Raw genomic sequence first — 21,975 nt, 5'->3', positions numbered from 1 at the left:
TCATTTCAAAAGTAACTCAGTTACTAACTCAGTTACTTACACCAAAAAGTAATCAATCAATCAATCAATCTTTATTTATATAGCCCTAAATCACAAGTGTCTCAAAGGGCTGCACAAGCCACAACGACATCCTCGGTACAAAGCCCACATACGGGCAAGGAAAAACTCACCCCAGTGGGACGTCGATGTGAATGACTATGAGAAACCTTGGAGAGGACCGCATATGTGGGTAACCCCCCCCCCTCTAGGGGAGACCGAAAGCAATGGATGTCGAGTGGGTCTGACATAATATTGTGAGAGTCCAGTCCATAGTGGATCCAACATAATAGTAAGAGTCCAGTCCATAGTGGGGCCAGCAGGACACCATCCCGAGCGGAGACGGGTCAGCAGCGCAGAGATGTTCCCTGCCGATGCACAGGCGAGCGGTCCACCCCGGGTCCCGACTCTGGACAGCCAGCACTTCATCCATGGCCACCGGACCTGTGCCCCCCCCCCCCCCCCCCCCCCCCTCAAGGAAAAGGGGAGCAGAGGAGAAAAGAAAAGAAACGGCAGATCAACTGGTCTAACAGGGGGGCTATTTAAAGGCTAGAGTATACAAATGAGTTTTAAGATGGGACTTATATTGCTTCTACTGAGGTAGCATCTCTAATTGTTACCGGGAGGGCATTCCATAGTACTGGAGCCCGAATAGAAAACGCTCTATAGCCCGCAGACTTTTTTTGGGCTCTGGGAATCACTAATAAGCCGGAGTTCTTTGAACGCAGATTTCTTGCCGGGACATATGGTACAATGCAATCGACAAGATAGGACGGAGCTAGACCGTGTAGTATTTAAGTAGTAAAACCTTAAAGTCACATCTTAAGTGCACAGGAAGCCAGTGCAGGTGAGCCAGTATAGGCGTAATATGATCAAACTTTCTTGTTCTTGTCAAAAGTCTAGCAGCCGCATTTTGTACCAACTGTAATTTTTTAATGCTAGACATAGGGAGCCCCGAAAATAATACGTTACAGTAATCGAGACGAGACGTAACGAACGCATGAATAATGATCTCAGCGTCGCTAGTGGATAAAATAGAACAAATTTTAGCGATATTACGGAGATGAAAGAAGGCCGTTTTAGTAACACTCTTAATGTGTGACTCAAACGAGAGAGTTGGGTCGAAGATAATACCCAGATTCTTTACTGATTCGCCTTGTGTAATTGTTTGGTTGTCAAATGTTAAGGTGGTATTATTAAATAAATGTCGGTGTTTAGCAGGACCGATAATCAGCATTTCCGTTTTCTTGGCGTTGAGTTGCAAGAAGTTAGCGGACATCCATTGTTTAATTTCATTAAGACACGCCTCCAGCTGACTACAATCCGGCGTGTTGGTCAGCTTTAGGGGCATGTAGAGTTGGGTGTCATCAGCATAACAATGAAAGCTAACACCGTATTTGCGTATGATGTCGCCTAGCGGCAGCATGTAAATACTAAAGAGTGCAGGGCCAAGAACCGAACCCTGAGGAACTCCGCACGTTACCTTAACATAGTCCGAGGTCACATTATTATGGGAGACGCATTGCATCCTGTCAGTAAGATAAGAGTTAAACCACGACAAAGCTAAGTCTGACATACCAATACGTGTTTTGATACGCTCTAATAAAATATTATGATCGACGGTATCGAAAGCAGCGCTAAGATCAAGAAGCAGCAACATAGATGACGCATCAGAATCCATCGTTAGCAGTAGATCATTAGTCATTTTTGCGAGGGCTGTCTCCGTAGAGTGATTTGCCCTGAAACCGGATTGAAAAGGTTCACAGAGATTGTTAGACACTAAGTGTTCATTTAGCTGCTGTGCGACAATTTTTTCGAGGATTTTCGAAATAAAGGGAAGGTGGGACACCGGTCGGTAGTTTACCATGAGGTCAGGATCAAGGTTAGGTCTTTTGAGCAGAGGATGAATAACCGCTTTCTTGAATGCTAGGGGAACAGTGCCAGAGGAAAGTGATAAGTTTATAATATTTAGCACTGATGGACCTAATAATACAAAAAGCTCCTTGATAAGTTTCCCAAGTTACTGTGAAAAGTAACTATTTAGTTACTTCTTTTTTTTTTTTTTTTTAAAGCTCCCATTAATGCCCTTTTAGCCTTCATTTCAGTACTGTTATTGCACTGGAGAATAATACAATCTGTTGATCAACTTGACATGCATTTGCATCACTGAACTCTGCTAAGCAATGTGCTCTACATACAACACACAAAGACAAAGATATGTTACAAAGACCAATTTGTTTCTGGCCAGAACAAATTGACAAAACTATTTTAAATAGCTGCAACATAACGTACATAAGTAACAAACAGCATAATAACAGCATAGCTGTAAAGAAAGAAAGGCACACACTACATACACAAAGCCTAACCAGGCATTTTCTTCCTCAAGTAATTCTGACACAAAATCATGTCTGAAGCCCAGAAGACTCTCCACATTTCCCCAGTTTTAGTTTAGAGATAAGGAAAAATTGGCCTGGCCCACTAGGATCCCTCTTTATGTTTGTGAACTGTATAGTCTATACATTTAGAGTGATGTGATAATCAAACACTCTAGAAGTCTAGAATGAAAGAGTATATAAGAGAATTGACAGCAACGTTCCCTCTCAGGAGCGCGCCTGTGCAATTGTGCACTGCTCAAGCGTCCTCTGCGCACGGCAAATCTATGCCACGCACAAAATCAAATAAAAAAATAAGCGCATAACAATTTTCGACACGACACGGACATGACAGAGAAAACCGTTTTCGTCATCATTGTTCAAATATTGTAACGTCTGTCGAGACGCTTTGAGGACATGAATTCCATCCATCACTTTACTGAGCAAAACTCTTTATTGTCGGCCATAAACACATCACCAAAACATTAGTAAAAAAAATGATATCTAGCAAAAGTGGTCATTTTCTGCAGTACAAACCAGACCAAAAGTAACTTTGTTTTATCAACAGCTGCCGCTCGCTCTTTCTCACGTGCGCCAACACTTGCACATATGGCACTGAGCCAGTGATGCGTTTACAGCCACACAAAAAGTCGGACAACTCCAACACCACACATAAAGTGTAATTCCAGGTCGTTACACTATGATTTACCAATCAAATGTGTGCTTATAATAGTGTCATTTATTAGGAATCTTAATTTATAAATATTAATCATTAAATGCTGTTAGTATATTAAATAAATACTAATAAAAATATATTTTTTACAAACAGGAAGTTGCAGGAATGTACACATGATCCCCTGCTTACATCTCATTGTGCAACATGTGAATGTTTTAATGGGAACTAAATGCAATGTCTGAAAGGGGTACCAATTATTTCCAAAGCAGGACCTCCACCCAGACAAACAATACAAGTACACAGTTCATGAAAAACAATATTTGTTGTTATTGTCATTGTAAGTGGGCCTAAACACTTATATTAGAAATGGAAATGACTGCTGTCATTTGATTATAATAATAAGAGAATGTTGTCTGTCTATCTGTGTTGGCCCTGTGATGAGGTGGGGACTTGTCCAGGGTGTACCCTGCCTTCCGCCTGAATGCAGCTGAGATAGGCTCCAGCGACCCCGAAAGGGACAAGCGGTAGAAAATGGATGGATGGATGGAGATTGAACTTGTTATTTAGTCATGTTTGGGACAGGTGTGCTGCTGGTGTAGCCACAGTGTGCACGTCTAAAGTTGCTCACATGGGCTCCACTCAATGCTCAGGGACTTTTTGCGTTTGCTCACACACATGATCAATTAGAGGGAACATTGATTGACAGAGTGTGTGTACCTTCAGCGGTGAATGATGAGAAGAGGCAGAGTTAATCCTTAAATGGTGGAGGTGAAGTGTCATTGGATCCTCTATCTCTCTTTACTAGCTTCGTCGAAGCATGTTGCTTATGTAGCTTGTTTCAGCAGATTTGAATTGCTGTTTTGGGCAGTAGATGGGATCTTTGATCCAAAGCACAATTTACATTTAACTAAAATGTTCTTTTCTTTGTGCTCGACAAAAGAAAAGTAGTGAAAATATCTCCATGTTAGCAAACTCGACTTCTGGCTCCGCCATGATCAGACACGCCCCCCCCTCTCCACACTCACACGCACACACACCCACACAGAGCGCATGTCTCTCTCTCTTCTCCGGCTTGACACAAGAAGAATCAGAACGATGACAGAGCAGCGCTCCGATAAAACACACCTTATACTACATAAAAAGTAACGTAAAATAACGCAGTAACGCATCATGTAGTAACGGTAACTGAGTTACTGAAAATAAAAAATAACGCGTTAGATTACTAGTTACCGCCGAAACTAACGGCGTTACAGTAACGCGTTACAAAGTAACGCGTTAGTCCCAACACTGATCAACACCATACTGCATGGGTGTCAAACTCTGGACCGCGGGCGTCCGGGAGTCTGCCTGCCAGCTACAAGGTGTGTGTGTGTGTGTGTGGGGGGGGGGGGGGTTTGGTGGTAGCGGGGGTGTATTTTGTAGCGTCCCGGAAGAGTTAGCGCTACAAAGGATTCTGGGTATTTGTTCTGTTGTGTTTATGTTGTGTTACGGTGCGGATGTTCTCCCGAAATGTGTTTGTCATTCTTGTTTGGTGTGGATTCACAGTGTGGCGTATATTTCTAACAGTGTTAAAGTTTTTTATACTGGCACCCTCAGTGCGACCTGTATGGCTGTTGATGAAGTGTGCGTTGCATTCGCTCGTGTGCGCGTGTACAGAAGCCGCACATATCTTGTGACTGGGTCTGAATGATGTTAGAATGGATGAAAAGCGGACGTGACGATAGCTCATAGAGTACGTTAAAGGTTAATTTGTTCAACCTTGGCCCGCCGCTTTGTTCAGTTTTAAATTTTGGCCCACTCTGTATTTGAGTTTGACACCCCTGCCATACTGTCAAATATTTATTTTACAATTTAATTTTTTTTTTCTCGTTTTTTTTGTTGGTGTAAAACAGCAATATATTAAGCAAGATTTTATTGCGATAACACTTTTTATGTACATCAGTGTTTCACTGTTTAAAGCACAGGTGTCAAACTCACGGCCCGGGGGCCACTTACTTTTTTTTTTTTTTAATTGATTGAAACTTTTATTAGTAGATTGCACAGTACAGTACATATTCCGTACAATTGACCACTAAATGGTAACACCCGAATAAGTTTTCAACTTGTTTAAGTCGGGGTCCACGTAAATCAATTCATGGTACAAATATATACTATCAGCATAATACAGTCATCACACAAGTTAATCATCAGAGTATATACATTTAATTATTTACATTATTTACAATCCGGGGGGTGGGATGTGGAGGGTTTGGTTGATATCAGCACTTCAGTCATCAACAAGAAATGGACATTGAAACAGTGTAGGTCTGACTTGGTAGGATATGTACAGCGAGCAGAGAACATAGTGAGTTCAGAAAGCATAAGAACAAGTATATACATTAGAAATACATTTGATTATTTACATTTGGTTATTTACAATCCGGGGAGGTGGGATGTGGAGGGGGGAGGGTGTTAGTCAAGGGTTGGAGTTGCCTGGAGGTGTTGTTTTAGTGCGGTTTTGAAGGATAATAGAGATGCACTTTCTTTTACACCTGTTGGGAGCGCATTCCATATTGATGTAGCATAGAAGGAGAATGAGTTAAGACCTTTGTTAGATCGGAATCTGGGTTTAACGTGGTTTGTGGAGCTCCCCCTGGGATTGTGGTAATGTCGTTTACGTTCTGGAAGTAGTTTGACATGTACTATGGTATCCGGAAGGTGTAGCGGATTTTATAGACTAGGCTCAGTGCAAGTTGTTTTACTCTGTAGTGGAGAAGTGGGTAGGAGTGAGGTGTGATCTGGGGTGGACATCTAGAAGTAATCTGACTAGCTTGTTCTGGGATGTTTGGAGTCTAGATTTGAGGGTTTTGGAGGTGCTAGGGTACCAGGAGGTGCATGCGTAATCGAAAAAGGGTTGAATGAGAGTTCCCGGCACTTACTTTACCATGAATTGATTAACCTGGACCCCGACTTAAACAAGTTGAAAAACTTATTGGGGTGTTACCATTTAGTGGTCAATTGTACAAAATATGTACTGTACTGTGCAATCTACTAATAAAAGTTTCAATCAATCAATCAAAAAAAACTTCTGGGCCGCCACATCATTCTATGTGGCCCACGAAAGCCCGGAAATTTTTTTGTTTATTATTATTTTATTTTTTTCACTAAATGCATTCATTCTTTCAATTTTGACAGAAAAAAAAGCATATTTTAAACTTTAATATTATCTGGTCATGCCAATTATATTATATTACTGCATTGCAAAACTATTTTTGTGAGAGAAAAAAACAAATAGCTAAATATCTTGATTGTCAGCTTTATTTATGATTTTAAAGCAAGTAACATTAAAAAAAAAAAAATCTAATAATGAAATGCATATGCATTTTGATTAATCATGATTAATCACAGGTTATTACCCGCATGCATAATGCGGGTAATAACCTGAGCCTGAACCTGAGCATGTTTTGAATGAATGAATGAATGAATGATATAAGTTTATTTCGGTCATATCATCAACCATCGACCATTTTGTGTGACCAGTTTAACAGTACAGATTAGACATATTTAACATACACATTTACACACAAAAAGAAAAGAAAAGAAAAAGAATGACTGAAAAAGGAATAGGCTGAAGCCAAAGCTTATATTTGCCTATACTATACATTCACTGAAAATTAGATTTAAAAAAAAAAAAAAAAATCAATGGGATGAAAGTCATTGTTACTATATTTTATAATTTTTGAATTATTTAACTTTTCAAGGTTTTTTATTCAACCTTAACAAAGAACTACATGTCTTCAGCTCATCACTGAGCTTGTTCCACCATTTAACTCTTAAAACTGAAATACATTTGTATTTTATATTAGTTTTTACTTTACCTATTTCAAAAATCAATTTACCCCGTAAATTATAGTTTTCTCCTCTTAATTGAAATAACCTAAGAATACAAGCTGGAAGGCTGTTGTTCTTTACTCGAAACATAATTTCCATTCTTTTTAAAAACACAATATCTGAACATTTTAACACGTTTTGATGCTAAGATAAATGTTTGTTGTGATGTTGTATTTTATTTTTTAACATATTCTTTATGTATTGTGTGCTTTTTTTTCTTTTTCTTTTAAATTGTAATTTTACTGCCTTTTTTTACATCATGGCCAGGGGACTACAGATGAAAACTAGCCTTCTGGCTAATTCTGGCTTTTTTAACCATGCCTTTTATGAAATTGCATTGAACCCTTTGAAATAAACTAATCCAATAATGTAAATTACTTGCAAAAAAAAAAAGCGGCCCCCTGAAAGCAGCCATTACTGCAATGTGGCCCTCCATGAAAATGAGTTGGACACCCCTGGCTTGAAGCAATGCTTCTCAATTATTTTCTCTTACGCCCACACCCAGGAAGAAGATAACATTTTGCACCCTCCCTAATAATTTGTTTATAAAGTTGTTATATTGTTATACTGCCCCCCTGTTACCTCCACTCTTCGCCGCAACTAAATAGCATAATTTGACTATACAATTGTTATAAGTACATCTCTGCATAACAGTGTATTCTTATTTACATTACAGAAAAGAAAAATAAAGAAATATAGATCAACCTACAACAAAGATTGACAATTGTTTTTTTAGTGTGTAACAAAATATTTACCCACATATGCGGTCCTCTCCAAGGTTTCTCATAGTCATTCACATCGACGTCCCACTGGGGTGAGTTTTTCCTTGCCCTTATGTGGGCTTTGTACCGAGGATGTCGTTGTGGCTTGTGCAGCCCTTTGAGACACTTGTGATTTAGGGCTATATAAATAAACATTGATTCATTGATTGTTTTTTTAGTGTGTAACAAAATATTTAAAATGCATCAATTTGCCTAAAAATAAACATAAATTAAATCCTTATTTAAATTATAAACATATTTTTTGATTGACTTAAACCATTGGATATTAAAAAAAATAAAATAAAATAAACAGTGAATAATTATGAATTCTAATTGATTAGCTAAATTAAGTACACTAGATAAAAGACTTTAACCTACAAAAACAAAAATAAATAAAACAATTTAAGCTGATTTTTTAATCAAAATGAGGGTATACAGGTAAATTTGTCTTTTTATCACGAAAGCTTTTTTTTGACACTGAATTTTTGTAACTGAATTTTTTGCGTTTCAGTTGTGTGAACTGAAATTTTTACATCAAATTATGCTGATAATTTAGTTGAAAATAAATTCAGTGTAAAAAAAATTCAGCGTATGAAATTTCAGTGTGAAAAAATTCAGTGTCCCCGTCTACTGCCCGAATGCAGCTGAGATAGACTCCAGCACCCCCCATAATGCCGAAAGGGACAATCGGTAGAAAATTGATGGATGGATGGAAAACTCAGAGTCTAAAAATTCAGTGTACAACATTTCAGTGTGAAAAATGTCAGTGTATAAGTTGTGGCAAAGAGTGACTTCAGATAGATGAAGAGGGTCTTCTGTTCTTCTTCCCTGCCTAAGTAAACAGGGACATGCTTCATAGCTGCCCACTTGCCACCGAGTATTCTCCAAGAAAAAGGTTTGGGAAATGAATGATTTAGTCATGTATTGTGTGGCAAAAGTTCCCTAAAATACTGACTAAATGGACTACAAATGGCAGTTGAAATAAATATATGCATATCCTAACACTAGGGGAAAAAAGCTAGTTTGGTGGTGTGTGTGTAATACTATTTCTGAGAATAATCCTAACAAAGGGTTGTTGTGGCAGAGTGCCTTTTAAACATTTAGCAGTAGTGATGAGAAAATGTTTTTTTTTTTTTTAAAAAGCCTTTTTTTTTTTTTTTTTTAGATATATGCATACTAGTTCAAGCTATTAGGCTGTTTTATTTTATTTTTTTTATTTATTTGTATTATCTTTTTATTTTAATTTTTTAATTTTTAATTTTTTAATACACTGTAGCACTTTGAGGTTGTTTGCTCAATGTAAAGTGCTTTTTACAAATAAAATCTATTATTATTATTATTATTATTATTATTATTATTAACAATTTGAAAACTCTCGTCAAATGATGCTCCGCTCCTTGTGAATGAACATTGAAGTCCACCAGTGCCTTTTTTTAGCCTCAGCGCGATCACTGACTGCTTGAGTTTATGCTTGGAACGTATTTGGAAGATTACCATTTTTAATGCTATATCTACGAAAATATTCAATTTATAATGAACAATTTGCAGTAATTCCGTTCAGGAACGAATTAACAGTGATAAACAAGAGATTACTGTAGTTAACTTGATATTGATATGCATACTATTCACCAGTCATTATATGTTTACTCTGTAAAAGCAAAATGTTCTCATGTTTTCGCTCACAAACGGCATGTAACTTTCCTCAAAAATAACTGGCACACACTTTACAAACAATGGATTTATTGGGGGAATCATAGGCTCCAGCATCCCCCGCGACCCCATAAGGGACAAGCGGTAGACATGGATCCATACATTTTACATACAAATGTACATATAGATACAGTATATATTGCATCCAAAAATTAGAGTCTTGGAATGGTAACCGGTCTCTCCCAAATACACATATGTGCAAATGAAATACATTATATTACACTGTAAGCTAAGTATGTTTTTGGTAATACTTTTATTTATGAAGATCAGCTGAGCACATTAACTTGATGTGCACTCTGTTCAATAATCACATTCAGTCTATCTGTGTTGGCCCCTGCGATGAGGTGGCGACTTGTCCAGGGTGTACCCCGCCTTCCGCCCGATTGTAGCTGAGATAGGCTCCGGCGCCCCCCGCGACCCCGAAGGGAATAAGCGGTAGGAAATGGATGGATGGAGTTCGACAACAATGCTGTCACAGTATGTCTACCAGAGGTCACCAAAGGTCCACAGAATATTGGCCTAAACTCCTAATATTTTTACAAATCATCAGTTTAGACATTTAACAATTGTTTATTATAGACCGCACAGTTAAGCGGAAATTGGCTTTGTAAATAAAATACAATTTAAACCTTGGCAGTAATACAAATTAAACAAAAATGCCTCACATCTTTTCTGTTTTTTTTTCTCCGTTTTTTATTTGTCAAAGTAAACAGTAGCTTGACAAAAGTAGAGACCCCCTGATTTAAAATATACCCAAGCAGTAGAGGAGAGCAGGTATCAACCAGATGACGATGTTTATGGGCCGCAACAATTGACCTGAGTTCCCTGTGAAAATAACATCACATTATTGACGTTAAGAATGAAAATAAATGAAACATACAATTATTTGGCAGACACAATGACGCTTTATAGTTATTTTGTTAGGCAGGTTTGGAGATCCGTTTACACTGGGCCCCCAAAAGCAGTCGAGACTGCATGAGTCTGGAATGCCTTATCCCGGGGGTCAGCAACCCGCGGCTCTAGAGCCACATGCGGCTCTTTAGTGCCGCCCTAGTGGCATTCCAGTCACAGCTGGACTCTAAAATGAGGTTCCGCAACCTCCGAAGCAGAACCTCCAGGTTCTGTAACAGCTTCTTCCCTCAGGCCGTAAGACTCTTGAACGCATCATAATTATCCCCTCAACTCCCCCCAAAATGGATTAACTCGCTGGAATAAAAAAAGACAATATAACATACATCCATAAACGTGGATGCATATGAAAAAGTGCAATATATTTATCTGTACAGTAACCTATTTATTTATTTATATATGCACCTTATTGCTTTTTTTTTATCCTGCACTACCATGAGCTAATATAACGAACTTTCGTTATAATCTGTACTGTAAAGTTCAAATTTGAATGACAATAAAAAGGAAGTCTAAGTCTATTTTTAAAGAAGGATGGAAAATGGAAAAAGATGGGGGGGGGGGAATATTTTTTTTGTTTTCGTATGTTTTTTGTTTGAGGACAAACATGACACAAACCTTTCCAATTGTTAGAAAGCCCACAGTTTAATATGTTTGTGTGTATGCTTCACTGATGAGAGTATTTGGTGAACATAGTTTTGTCCTACTAATTTCGGCGGTTCTTGAACTCACCATAGTGTGGACTGTGACGCAACAGTTTGTTGACATGTAAAATTTTCCAGTCCTTCTTTGTCTCATTTTGTCCACCAAACGTTTTATACTGTGCGTGAATGCACAAACGTGCACTTTGTTGATGTTATTGACTTGTTGGAGTGCTAATCAGGCATATTTGGTCAGTGCATGAATTTGAATTTATTAATGCAAAACCCCTTGAGATGCAGCATCTCGTTTTCATGTGCACATGCTATTTAGGTTCGCTGTATGTACATATTGCATCATTATGCCTCGTTTGTAGGTATATTTCAGCTCATTTCAGTTCCTTTACCAATGTCCTCTGTGTATTTAATTTATATTTGCATGTCTCATGACACATTATCTGTAAAAATTGGCTGCATTTCTCATAGTTGTTTGTGTGCCATGTTGTTCCAGACCACAGCCAACTTTACCCATCTTGCAAAGATTGAAATACATCCATTAGAAGAAGACGGCCTGTCGTTTCCTTTAACTTGGACACACACATCTATACCTTTGGCCATTATGAGCCAGTAATTTCCAGAGGTTGTCTCATCTCTGTGAGAAGCCTCCAATTTACTAATGTTGTCCAACGTTGCAAAAATGTGTAGAATAAAAATTTACAATACAACATTTCTGTCAGCCTTTGATAGTAGGCTAATATAATAATAACTGGGATTTATATAGCGCTTTTCTAAGTACCCAAAGTCGCTTTACATGTAGAACCCATCAATGATTCACACCTGGTGGTGGTAAGCTACTTTCATAGCCACAGCTGCCCTGGGGTAGACTGACAGAAGCGTGGCTGCAATTTGCGCCAACGGCCCCTCCGACCACCACCACCACCTATCATTCATCATTCAATTTACTGGTGTGAGTGGCACCGGGGGCAAAGGGTGAAGTGTCCCGCCCAAGGATACAATGGCAGCGATTTTTGGATGGTAAGAGGCGGGGAGCGAACCTGCACCCCTCAGGTTTCAGGCACGGTTGCGCTACCCACTACGCCATGCCGCCCCTATATATAATATAGCTAATATAGACACTTACATCATGTGTTGCCTTCATTATGACACTTATATAAGACTTTTAAAGTAATTTTGATAGTGGGCTACTATAGCTAATATAGACCCTTACATCATGTGTTGCCTTCATTATAACACTTATATAAGACTTTTAAAGTCATTTTGAGAGTAGGCTAATATAGACACTTATATCATGTGTTGCCTTCATTATAACACTTATATAAGGCTTTCAATTTTTTGCGGCTCCTGACAGATTTTTGTTTTGTATTTTTGGTCCAATATGGCTCTTTCAACATTTTGGGTTGCCGACCCCTGCCTTAACCCATCAAGTATTTACATTACACATCTGAGGATCCTATTAAAAAGCATACTTACTACTCGAGCAGCGCTCAGTCTCTCTGAACACGCCCATCCTCTCGCTGTCTCTGACGGAGCTCAGAAGATTTGCATCCACCTCCCCTTGAAGAGAAAGACAATGCTCCGTTACATAAGCTGTCCATGCTTGTGAATCACATTTCAAATGCTTAAAGGGAAAAGGGTGTGGCGTTACTAGGACATTATAGAGAAAGTTGTATGGTGCAGAGAAGGGAGTTTTGTGTGTTTATTGTGTGAGACCCTTTATTTATCACCATACATTCATTGTTACAAGACTGAAGAGGTTTCACGTACTGTACCTGTCTATATGTTTAGATTTAGTCAAATGTCTATATTTTTCACACTTACTGAATATATTGAAAACAACTTGCTCGTCGGCCCGAGGAATTAGTCTGCCGTTCATGCTTGTAACTCACCCTGGTTCGTGATCACGTACAGGCATACTTGCCAACCCTCCCGGATTTTCTGGGAGACTCCCGAATTTCAGCGCCTCTCCCGAAAACCTCCCGGGACAAATTATCTCCCGAAATTCAGGCGGACTCAGGTCCATGCGGACCTGACTCCGCTTTCCCACAATATAAACGGCGTGCCTGCCCAATCACGTTATAACTGTAGAATGATGGAGGGCGAGTTGTTGGTTTCTTATGTGGGTTTATTGTTAGGCAGTTTCATTAACATCCTCCCAGCGTGGTAACAACACACAACAACAACAGTCACGTTTTCGTCTACTGTAAAGCAGTTCGTCGGCCGTAAACAGCAATGTTGTGACACTCTTAAACAGGACAATACTGCCATCTAGTGCATTTGATGAAAGCACGTTTGTGCGTGCCACACAGCAATGCATCATCAGAGAGGGTGTTCAGCATGGTTAGAAAAATAGTGACAGAGAATAGAACAAGGATGGACAACTCAACCCTTAACTCAACAATGAGTAGATGAGTGTTGTGTGTGTGTATATGTGTAAATAAATGAACACTGAAATTCAGGTATTTATTTTATATATATATATATATATATATATATATATATATATATATATATATATATACAGTATATATATAATAAAAGAAATATATATTTATAGCTAGATTTCACTGAAAGTCAAGTATTTCTTATATATATATATATATATATATATATATATATATATATATATATATATATATACAGTATATATATATATATATATATATATATATATATATACAGTATATATATAATAAAAGAAATATATATTTATAGCTAGATGTCACTGAAAGTCAAGTATTTATTATATATATATATATATATATATATATATATATATATATATATATATATATATATATATATATATATATGAAATACTTGACTTGGTGAATTCTAGCTGTAAATATACTCCCCCCCTCTTAACCACCGTTTCCGTAGTCTTCCCTTGACGGCCAGGTAACACAAAGCACGCGCAACCTTTTTTTATCACATCCCCGGGAGCCCGCATTCTTGTTGTCTCTCCTTCGACAAATGGACAAAGTTTTTCGGTGAGTAGAATCACAGCTGACCTGGACATTCGAAAGTTCTCTTTCCGCCTGAGAAGTGTTGTATCTGAAATAGCTGCAATCGCTTTCTCTTTAGGTATTCATGTGTGATTTCCACAAGCGTCTGTTCAGACGAAAGGAGAAACACGGGCATTTCTGGTTGACTCGCCTTCATATTTCCAGTGGTTAGCTCCGAGTTACGAAACCGCTTTATTATGAAGCTGGCGACGTCTCTTCCTGTGTGGGCCGCGGTCTTTCTGGCGTCACTTCCTCTCCGAACTCAGTTTGTAAACGATCAATGAGTCCATACAAAGCGAACAGCCGGAGATTCAAGAAATACACGGCGCACTTACCCGTGTAAAAAATCATCCAAGGAGGGGGACCTTAAACGATGGTTTAGTGTGGCTGACACGGTGCTTAGGCTAAATAATTTGTCATTTAAGGAGTTATCTGGCTTAATGTAGACAGGGCCCAAGAGAAGCAACTACTAATTTGCAGTCATGTTGTTGTTATAATATAATATATATGTAATGACAGCAAACGTAAGTAGCTAAACTTTGCCAAATCTCTACCATTAGTTGACAACAAACATAATGCATTTGACCCATCACCCTTGATCACCCCCTGGGAGGTGAGGGGAGCAGTGAGCAGCAGCAGTGGCTGCGCTCAGGTATCATTTGGTGATTTAACCCCCAATTCCAACCCTTGATGCTGAGTGCCAAGCAGGGAGATAATGGGTCCCATTTTTATAGTCTTTGGTATGACTCGGCCGGGGTTTGAACTCACAACCTACCGATCTCAGGGCGGACACTCTAACCACTAGGCCACTGAGTGTTACCTGAGGTGCAGTTTGCATGCTCAAAGCCAGAAGAAAGTGGGATGTAATGCTTAGAACACTTTCGAAAGTTAGCACCCTCTAGGTTGCCGCTTGAATAAATATTATTGTAGTGTATTTGGCTTAATGCATACCTGATATCATAAAGGTGATTTGTTGGCACGTTTCATTATTTACAGGTATGGGAGAGGTGGCCAGAATGGTCACTCTTTGTATGTCCATCTCCAGTATTTCAGCAACCCTCCTCCGAAAGTCATATCTGGGGGGAAACAATAGAACACCTTGTGAGCACTAAGCAAGTGACTGGTATTTAATGAAATGGGATTATGTTTTGTATATGATAGGAGCGCAACATCAACAAAGACAGTTGAAAAAACATTACATTTACAATTTTTCAATCAAGGGATTGCATAGCAATTTCGAACACTTTTGTTTGCACTCAATCTGTAACGCAACACTGAATAAATTAATACATGCGTCATAGGGCTGTGAATCTTTGGGTGTCCCACGATTCGATTCAATATCGATTCTTGGGGTCATGATTCGATTCAAAAAATGTTTCAATTCAACGCGATTCTCGATTCAAAAACGATATTTTCCCAATTCAAAACGATTCTCTATTCATTCAATACATAGGATTTCAGCAGAATCTACCCCAGTCTGCTGACATGCAAGCAGAGTAGTAGATTTTTGTAAAAAGCTCTTATAATTGTAAAGGACAATGTTTTATCAACTGATTGCAATAATGTAAATTTGATTTAACTATTAAATGAACCAAAGATATGACCTATTTTATCTTTGTGAAAATATTGGACACAGTGTGTTGTCAAGCTTATGAGATGCGATGCAAGTGTAAGCCACTGTGACACTATTGTTCTTTTTTATTTTATTTTATAAATGTCTAATGATAATGTCCTTGAGGGATTTTTAATCACTGCTATGCTGAAATTGTAACTAATATTGATACTGTTGTTGATAATATTCATTTTTGTTTCACTACTTTTGGTTTGTTCTGTGTCGTGTTTGTGTGTCCTCTCAATTGCTCTGTTTATTGCAGTTCTGAGTGTTGCTGGGTCGGGTTTGGTTTTGGAATTGGATTGCATTGTTATGGTATTGCTGTGTATTGTTTTGTTGGATTGACTAATTAAAAAATGTTTAAAAAAATAAATAAATAAAAATAAAATAATTTTTTTTTTTTAATCGATTTTTTAAAAATGAGAATCGATTCTGAATCGCACAACATGAGAATCGCGATTTGAATTCGAATCGATTTTTTTTTCCCACACCCCTAATGCCTTTTAATCCCAGGAACACCAATTCCTACCGTCAAGCATGGTGGTGGTAGCATTATGCTCTGGGCTTGTTTTGCTACCAATGGAACTGGTGCTTCCCAGAGAGTAAATGGGACAATGAAAAAGGAGGATTACCTCCAAATTCTTCAGGACAACCTAAAATCATCAGCCCAGAGGTTGGGTCTTGGGCGCAGTTGGGTGTTCCAACAGGACAATGACCCCAAACACACTCAATCTTAATCACAATCTTAATTTCCCTTTGGGGATTATTAAAGTATTTTTGATTCAGATTCTGATTCCGATATGAAAATATTGGATTTATTAATTATCTTATTTCGCGGAAATTAATTTATTGCGGTCATGTCCGTTCTGAATTAACTGTGATAAACCAGGGATGACTCGAAATCATGGCAAATCTCGTTTGGAATTGTTAGGAACAAGGTGTTTACAAATATCTCGGCAATGCCTCCATGGTTTGAAGTGAAATTTTTGCCATTTATGGGGATCCCAAATACACAAAACAGGTGCGGGCAGGCATGATAAGTGGGTTGGGCATACTAAGACTCCTTTAAAACTAAAACTTCTAATGACTTTAAAGAGAACTGGGAAACTAAAATATCAGCAGTACATTCAATTCAAAACAAATTCATCAATGTCGTAAGAAATGTAAACGAACCATTTCTAATTAGTTACCAGTGGTGTTCCTCCTTGGTTGAGGCAAACCATAATATTCTAATAAAGTGCACAGACAATCTAATTCAGCGTTATTCTGATGTATTGTGTGTGACATGTTATATGCATTCTACATGATAGGTTGATTGGCAACACTAAATTGGCCCTAGTGTGTGAATGTGAGTGTGAATGTTGTCTGTCTATCTGTGTTGGCCCTGCGATGAGGTGGCGACTTGTCCAGGGTGTACCCCGCCTTCCGCCCGATTGTAGCTGAGATAGGCTCCAGCGCCCCCCGCGACCCCAAAGGGAATAAGCGGTAGAAAATGGATGGATGGATGGATTCTACACTCACCGGCTGAAATTTGCTACTGTGGGAAAGGTCTGGTTCGCTGATGGAGATAATGGGTTGATGATTGCACATGCGATGACGTCATCACCATCCTTCAGCACCATGGCTCTGTGGACCACTACGACAAAAAGCAACACAAATCCCACCCATTATCGAAAGGTATACATTTAGGTTATTCAATTACACAGTTTATCCTTTTTCTGTATGAGTGTGTGAGAGTTCATAGACTCGGAAAAAAAATTCCTAATAACTGGCGAAAAACCAAGAACCCTTATAAATGGAGAATAACATAATTTTACTTGCTTATTTGTAGCCTTAAGCTAACGGAGTAGATATAAACTATTCCTGACATATTGTATAAACAAACTGTATAACACAAACCTTTGGTTTTCAAAAACCGGAATGGAATCTTTCTGGTTGAACAGCTACATAATACCCATGGTAGTCCTTTCCCTGTCTAATTGCGCACTAAAGCATCAACAGGAGATGCCTTGTTTGAACTGCACCTTGGTCTGGCATCCACTAAGAATTCAATGTTAAATTTCCGTTTCAGTTTTTAACGTTATCATGTCATCAAACGGAAAGAATAATTGTATACAACGACTGCAAGGACAGTGTCGTCACCTGTGTTATCCCCAGAGAGTTCAATGATACTGTCAGTGTAGAGTTGTCTCTGGGTGAGGCTGACTGGGCCATGTCTTGCAGATACTCCCCCCACTACACAACCAAGAGGGTAGTCGAGAGAACAGCTTGAAGTCTGCAGAGAGAATCATTGACAATAAAAAAAAAATGTTTTGCATCACAGTTAATCTTTTTCATCCTGTTAATCCCACAAAATGGTAATATCCTGGCAATATATATATAGGCAGTCATCCAAAGAAAAAAATATTGTCCAAGCTTTTTAGCCTCACCTGTGATGTCATTTTGAAGGGATCAAAAACATCTTCGCCATCAGGACACTGGTTGTTATCGCTGATACTGTTGTTTGATATGGTGAGCGTCGCCTGCAAATAAAGAGAGCCGAAGCATATTATGTATAGTCTTCTTTTGATTAATGTTTATTTTTTATTTTTATGTATTCATTTGACAGGGACAGTACAATTAAACATTGCTACCCATAGGTGACCGATGTCAGTACGTAAGACTTCTAGCCACAGGCTAATTTGCAACCCTCGTCCCTGGTTAGGCTTTTAAAAAAAAAAAGTTGAGAAAAGTGTAAAACACATACAAAAGGATTAAGATAAGTACAAAAATAAAAACACATTGAAAATAATTGGCCCCATTTGTCCATACTAGTGTTGTCCCGATACCAATGTTTTGGTACTGGTACCAAAATTATTTTGATACTTTTCGGTACTTTTCTAAACAAAGGGGACCACAAAAAATTGCATTATTGGCTTTATTTTAACAAAAAATATTACTGTACATCAAACATATGTTTCTTATTGCAAGTTTGTCCTAAAATAAAATAGTGAACATACAAGACAACTTGTCTTTTATTAGTAAGTAAACAAACAAAGGCTCGTAATTAGTCTGCTGACGTATGCAGTAACATATTGTCATTTTCCATTCTATTATTTTGTCAACATTATTAAGGACAAGTGGTAGAAAATTAATTATTAATTTACTTGTTCATTTACTGTTAATATCTGCTTACTTTCTCTTTTAACATGTTCTTTCTACACTTCTGTTAAAATGTAATAATCACTTATTTTTTCTGTTGTTTGATACTTTGCATTAGTTTTGGATGATACCACAAATTTGGGTATCAATCCGATACCAAGACGTTGCAGGATCATACATTGGTCATATTCAAAGTCCTCATGTGTCCAGGGACATATTTCCTGAGTTTATAAACATAATATAAGTTAAAAAAAACCGAAAGATGTTGTGATGCCAAAACATTTTGACGTAATCATAGCAGTATCGACTAGATACGCTACTGTACTTGGTAGATCCACCAATGGCGTTTGTTTACATTTTGACGCCGGTGAGCTACGGTGTGTAGTGAAGCATGTTTAGCTATTCCTCGTCCTGCAGGGATGATACTTGTAAGAAACTTACTGTATTTGTCGCCATGGAAGCGAGGATTAGTGATTTAGAAGTAGCTACAACACTGCCGACTGGGGCCATTGTTTCATAATTATTTTGTTTCTACCTCACATTGTCTAAACCAGTGTTTTTCAACCTTTTGTGAGCCAAGGCACATTTTTTTCATTGAAAAAATCCGGAGGCACACCACCAGCAGAAAACATTAAAAAATTAAACTAAGCAGCCGATATTGACAATGAAAAGTCGTTTTCGCAATTGTTGGATATGAATTCAAACCATAACCAAGCATGCATCACTATAGCTCTTGTCTCAAAGTAGGTGTACTGTCACCACCTGTCACATCACAAGTTTTTTGGTGTTTTGCTGTGTGTAGTGTTTTAGTTCTTGTCTTGCGCTCCTATTTTGTTGTTGATTGTAATGTCATGTACGGATGTACTTTGTGGACGCCGTCTGCTCCACGCGGTGTAAGTCTTTGCTGTCGTCCAGCATTCTGTTTTTGTTTACTTTGCAGCCAGTTCAGTTTTAGTTTCGTTCTGCATAGCCATCCCTAAACTTAGATGCCTTTTGTTTATTTTTGGTTTAAGGATTAGATACCTTTTTACCTGCACGCTGCCTCCGCTGTTGTCTGCATATTGGGATCACGACAAACCATGTTCCCGACATCTACAAAGCAATTAGCTACCTGTTGCCACCTACTGATATGGAAGAGTATTACACGGTTACTCTGCCGAGCTCTAGACAGCACCGACACTCAACAACAACACATTATTTGCGGATTATAACTACTGGTTTGCATAAAAAATGTTTAACCCAATTAGGTGAAATTACATAATCTCCCACGGCACACCAGACTGTATCTCACGGTACACTAGAGTGCCGCGGCACGGTGGTTGAAAAACACTGGTCTAAACTCCTGATCATATTGCTTATTATTGAGAAGAACAATGAGTAGGACAAATTACAAGGAAAAAAATGACCACCTGTAATATTGTTGATTTATAAAGGACACCAAACAATGCGACACAGATAGGATAAGATATCACATTGTATGCTAAAATCGGTTGTTTGGTCAATGTTATCAAACATATAAGCAAAAACAAAATAACTATAATGTCCTTCATTGTTTTAGTTGTGACCTTGTTGTCCATGCCAGGACTGAAGTCCTTACTCCAGTGTTTTTTAAACACCTATTTGGGTTAAAAATATTTTTTGCAAACCAGTAATTATAGTCTGCAAATGATGTGTTGTTGTTGAGTGTCGGTGCTGTCTAGAGCTCGGCAGAGTAACCATGTAATACTCTTCCATATCAGTAGGTGGCAGCCGGTAACTAATTGCTTTGTAGGTGTCGGAAACAGCGGGAGCCAGCATGCAGGTAAAAATGTGTCTAATCCTTAAACCAAAAATTAACAAAAGGTGAGTGCCCCTAAGAAAAGGCATTGAAGTTTAGGGATGGCTATGCAGAATGAAACTACTTTGTAGTCAGTTCAGTTTTAAACAAAAACAGAATGCTGGACAACAGCAAAAACCTACTGTGGAGCAAAGATGGCGTCCACAAAGTACATCCGAAAATGACATGACAATCAACAATGTCCCCACTAAGAAGAATAAAAACAACGGAACTATTGTTGATTGCCAAAACAAAGTAGATGCGGGAAATATCGCTCAAAGGAAGACATGAAACTGCTCCAAGAAAATACCAACAAAAGAGAAAAAGCCACCAAATTAAGAGTGCAAGACAAGAACTAAAACACTACACAAAGGAAAACAGCAAAAAACTAAATAAGTCAGTGCGTGATGTGACAGGTCGTGACAGTACACCTACTTCGAGACAAGAGCTATATTGATGCATGCTTGGTTATGGTTTAAAGTCATATCCAACAATTGCGACAACGACTTTTTACTGTCAACTGAGTTTCATTTTTTTATGATATCTGCTGGTGGTGTGCCCCCGGATTTTTTCAACGCAAAAAAATGTGCCTTGGCTCAAAAAAGGTTGAAAAACACTACCTTACTCCACCACGTATGTGCATATATAAAGTTCTCACAGATTATGTGTTTATTGTGTACAAGGAAAGGATAATCACGTATTTTTCAAACATTCCTTTGACACCCATTCTAAAATGTTTCAGTTTCCAAAGGGCCGTTTTTAGTGGAAGAAAGGTGTATGATGTGCTTACATTGGTACTTCTTGAAGATTGCAGGTTTATCAGCATGGTGAGATCACTGATACTTCCATCCGGAAACGTTTGCTGAATCTGAAAGACCATGATGTATAGGGAAATTAGGTATGTAAGGCGTCTGGAAGGATGTGTTTCTTATTGTTGGGTTTGGCGTGCCAAATATAAAAATTCAAACACACTTTTTTTGCTAATATAATTTGAATATTTATCTGACATTAATATTACTTTTTCATACATCTAAATCCTTTTCTTTGTATTTAAACATAAATTAAATGGTACATCTAATGTAACATCTAATTAATACATCTATATGTTAATTTTAAATGTTGAATCGTTTTATTTATTCATTTATTTCAGGCAATGACATAAAAAAAAAAGTACAAGGTAGACAACACATACTAATATAAATTAATATAATGCAAAAGGTACAGTATGTAAGCATGATGATCCAGTTTTGCCTGAAAGGGAGTGGAAAGAAGATAACTTATTTAATCCCACCCCCAGTTCTCCATTCAGTGATTAATACATTGAGTTTCACTGTTACTTTGTTTAAGGATTATAATACAAATGTTGTATCATGGTGGCATTACCACAGGTAACAATAATAATATTGGTATATGT

General features: G+C 38.0%; 2 protein-coding genes across 3 annotated transcripts in view; one reads left to right on the top strand and one right to left on the bottom strand.

The window, feature by feature from the left end:
• Positions 1–21,975, top strand: part of add3a (adducin 3 (gamma) a) — a 357,656-nt gene that overhangs the window by 63,013 nt on the left and 272,668 nt on the right. The gene's annotated exons all lie outside the window — the stretch shown is intronic.
• The window catches only part of cusr (Copper-only SOD repeat protein), a 30,913-nt gene continuing 18,376 nt past the window's right edge, over positions 9,439–21,975 (bottom strand). The window contains exons 12-18 of the mRNA XM_061922747.2: positions 21,352–21,429; positions 18,034–18,126; positions 17,747–17,879; positions 17,126–17,240; positions 14,944–15,068; positions 12,461–12,544; positions 9,439–10,250 (exon numbers count right to left, since the gene is read on the bottom strand). Coding sequence (XP_061778731.2) covers positions 10,168–10,250; positions 12,461–12,544; positions 14,944–15,068; positions 17,126–17,240; positions 17,747–17,879; positions 18,034–18,126; positions 21,352–21,429 — 711 coding nt within the window. The 3' untranslated portion in view covers positions 9,439–10,167. The remainder of the gene's footprint in view (positions 10,251–12,460; positions 12,545–14,943; positions 15,069–17,125; positions 17,241–17,746; positions 17,880–18,033; positions 18,127–21,351; positions 21,430–21,975) is intronic.

Source organism: Nerophis lumbriciformis, linkage group LG27, assembly GCF_033978685.3.
Source record: "Nerophis lumbriciformis linkage group LG27, RoL_Nlum_v2.1, whole genome shotgun sequence".
In the NCBI taxonomy this organism is placed as follows: domain Eukaryota; kingdom Metazoa; phylum Chordata; class Actinopteri; order Syngnathiformes; family Syngnathidae; genus Nerophis; species Nerophis lumbriciformis.
This window is presented reverse-complemented; position numbering and strand designations above follow the sequence as displayed.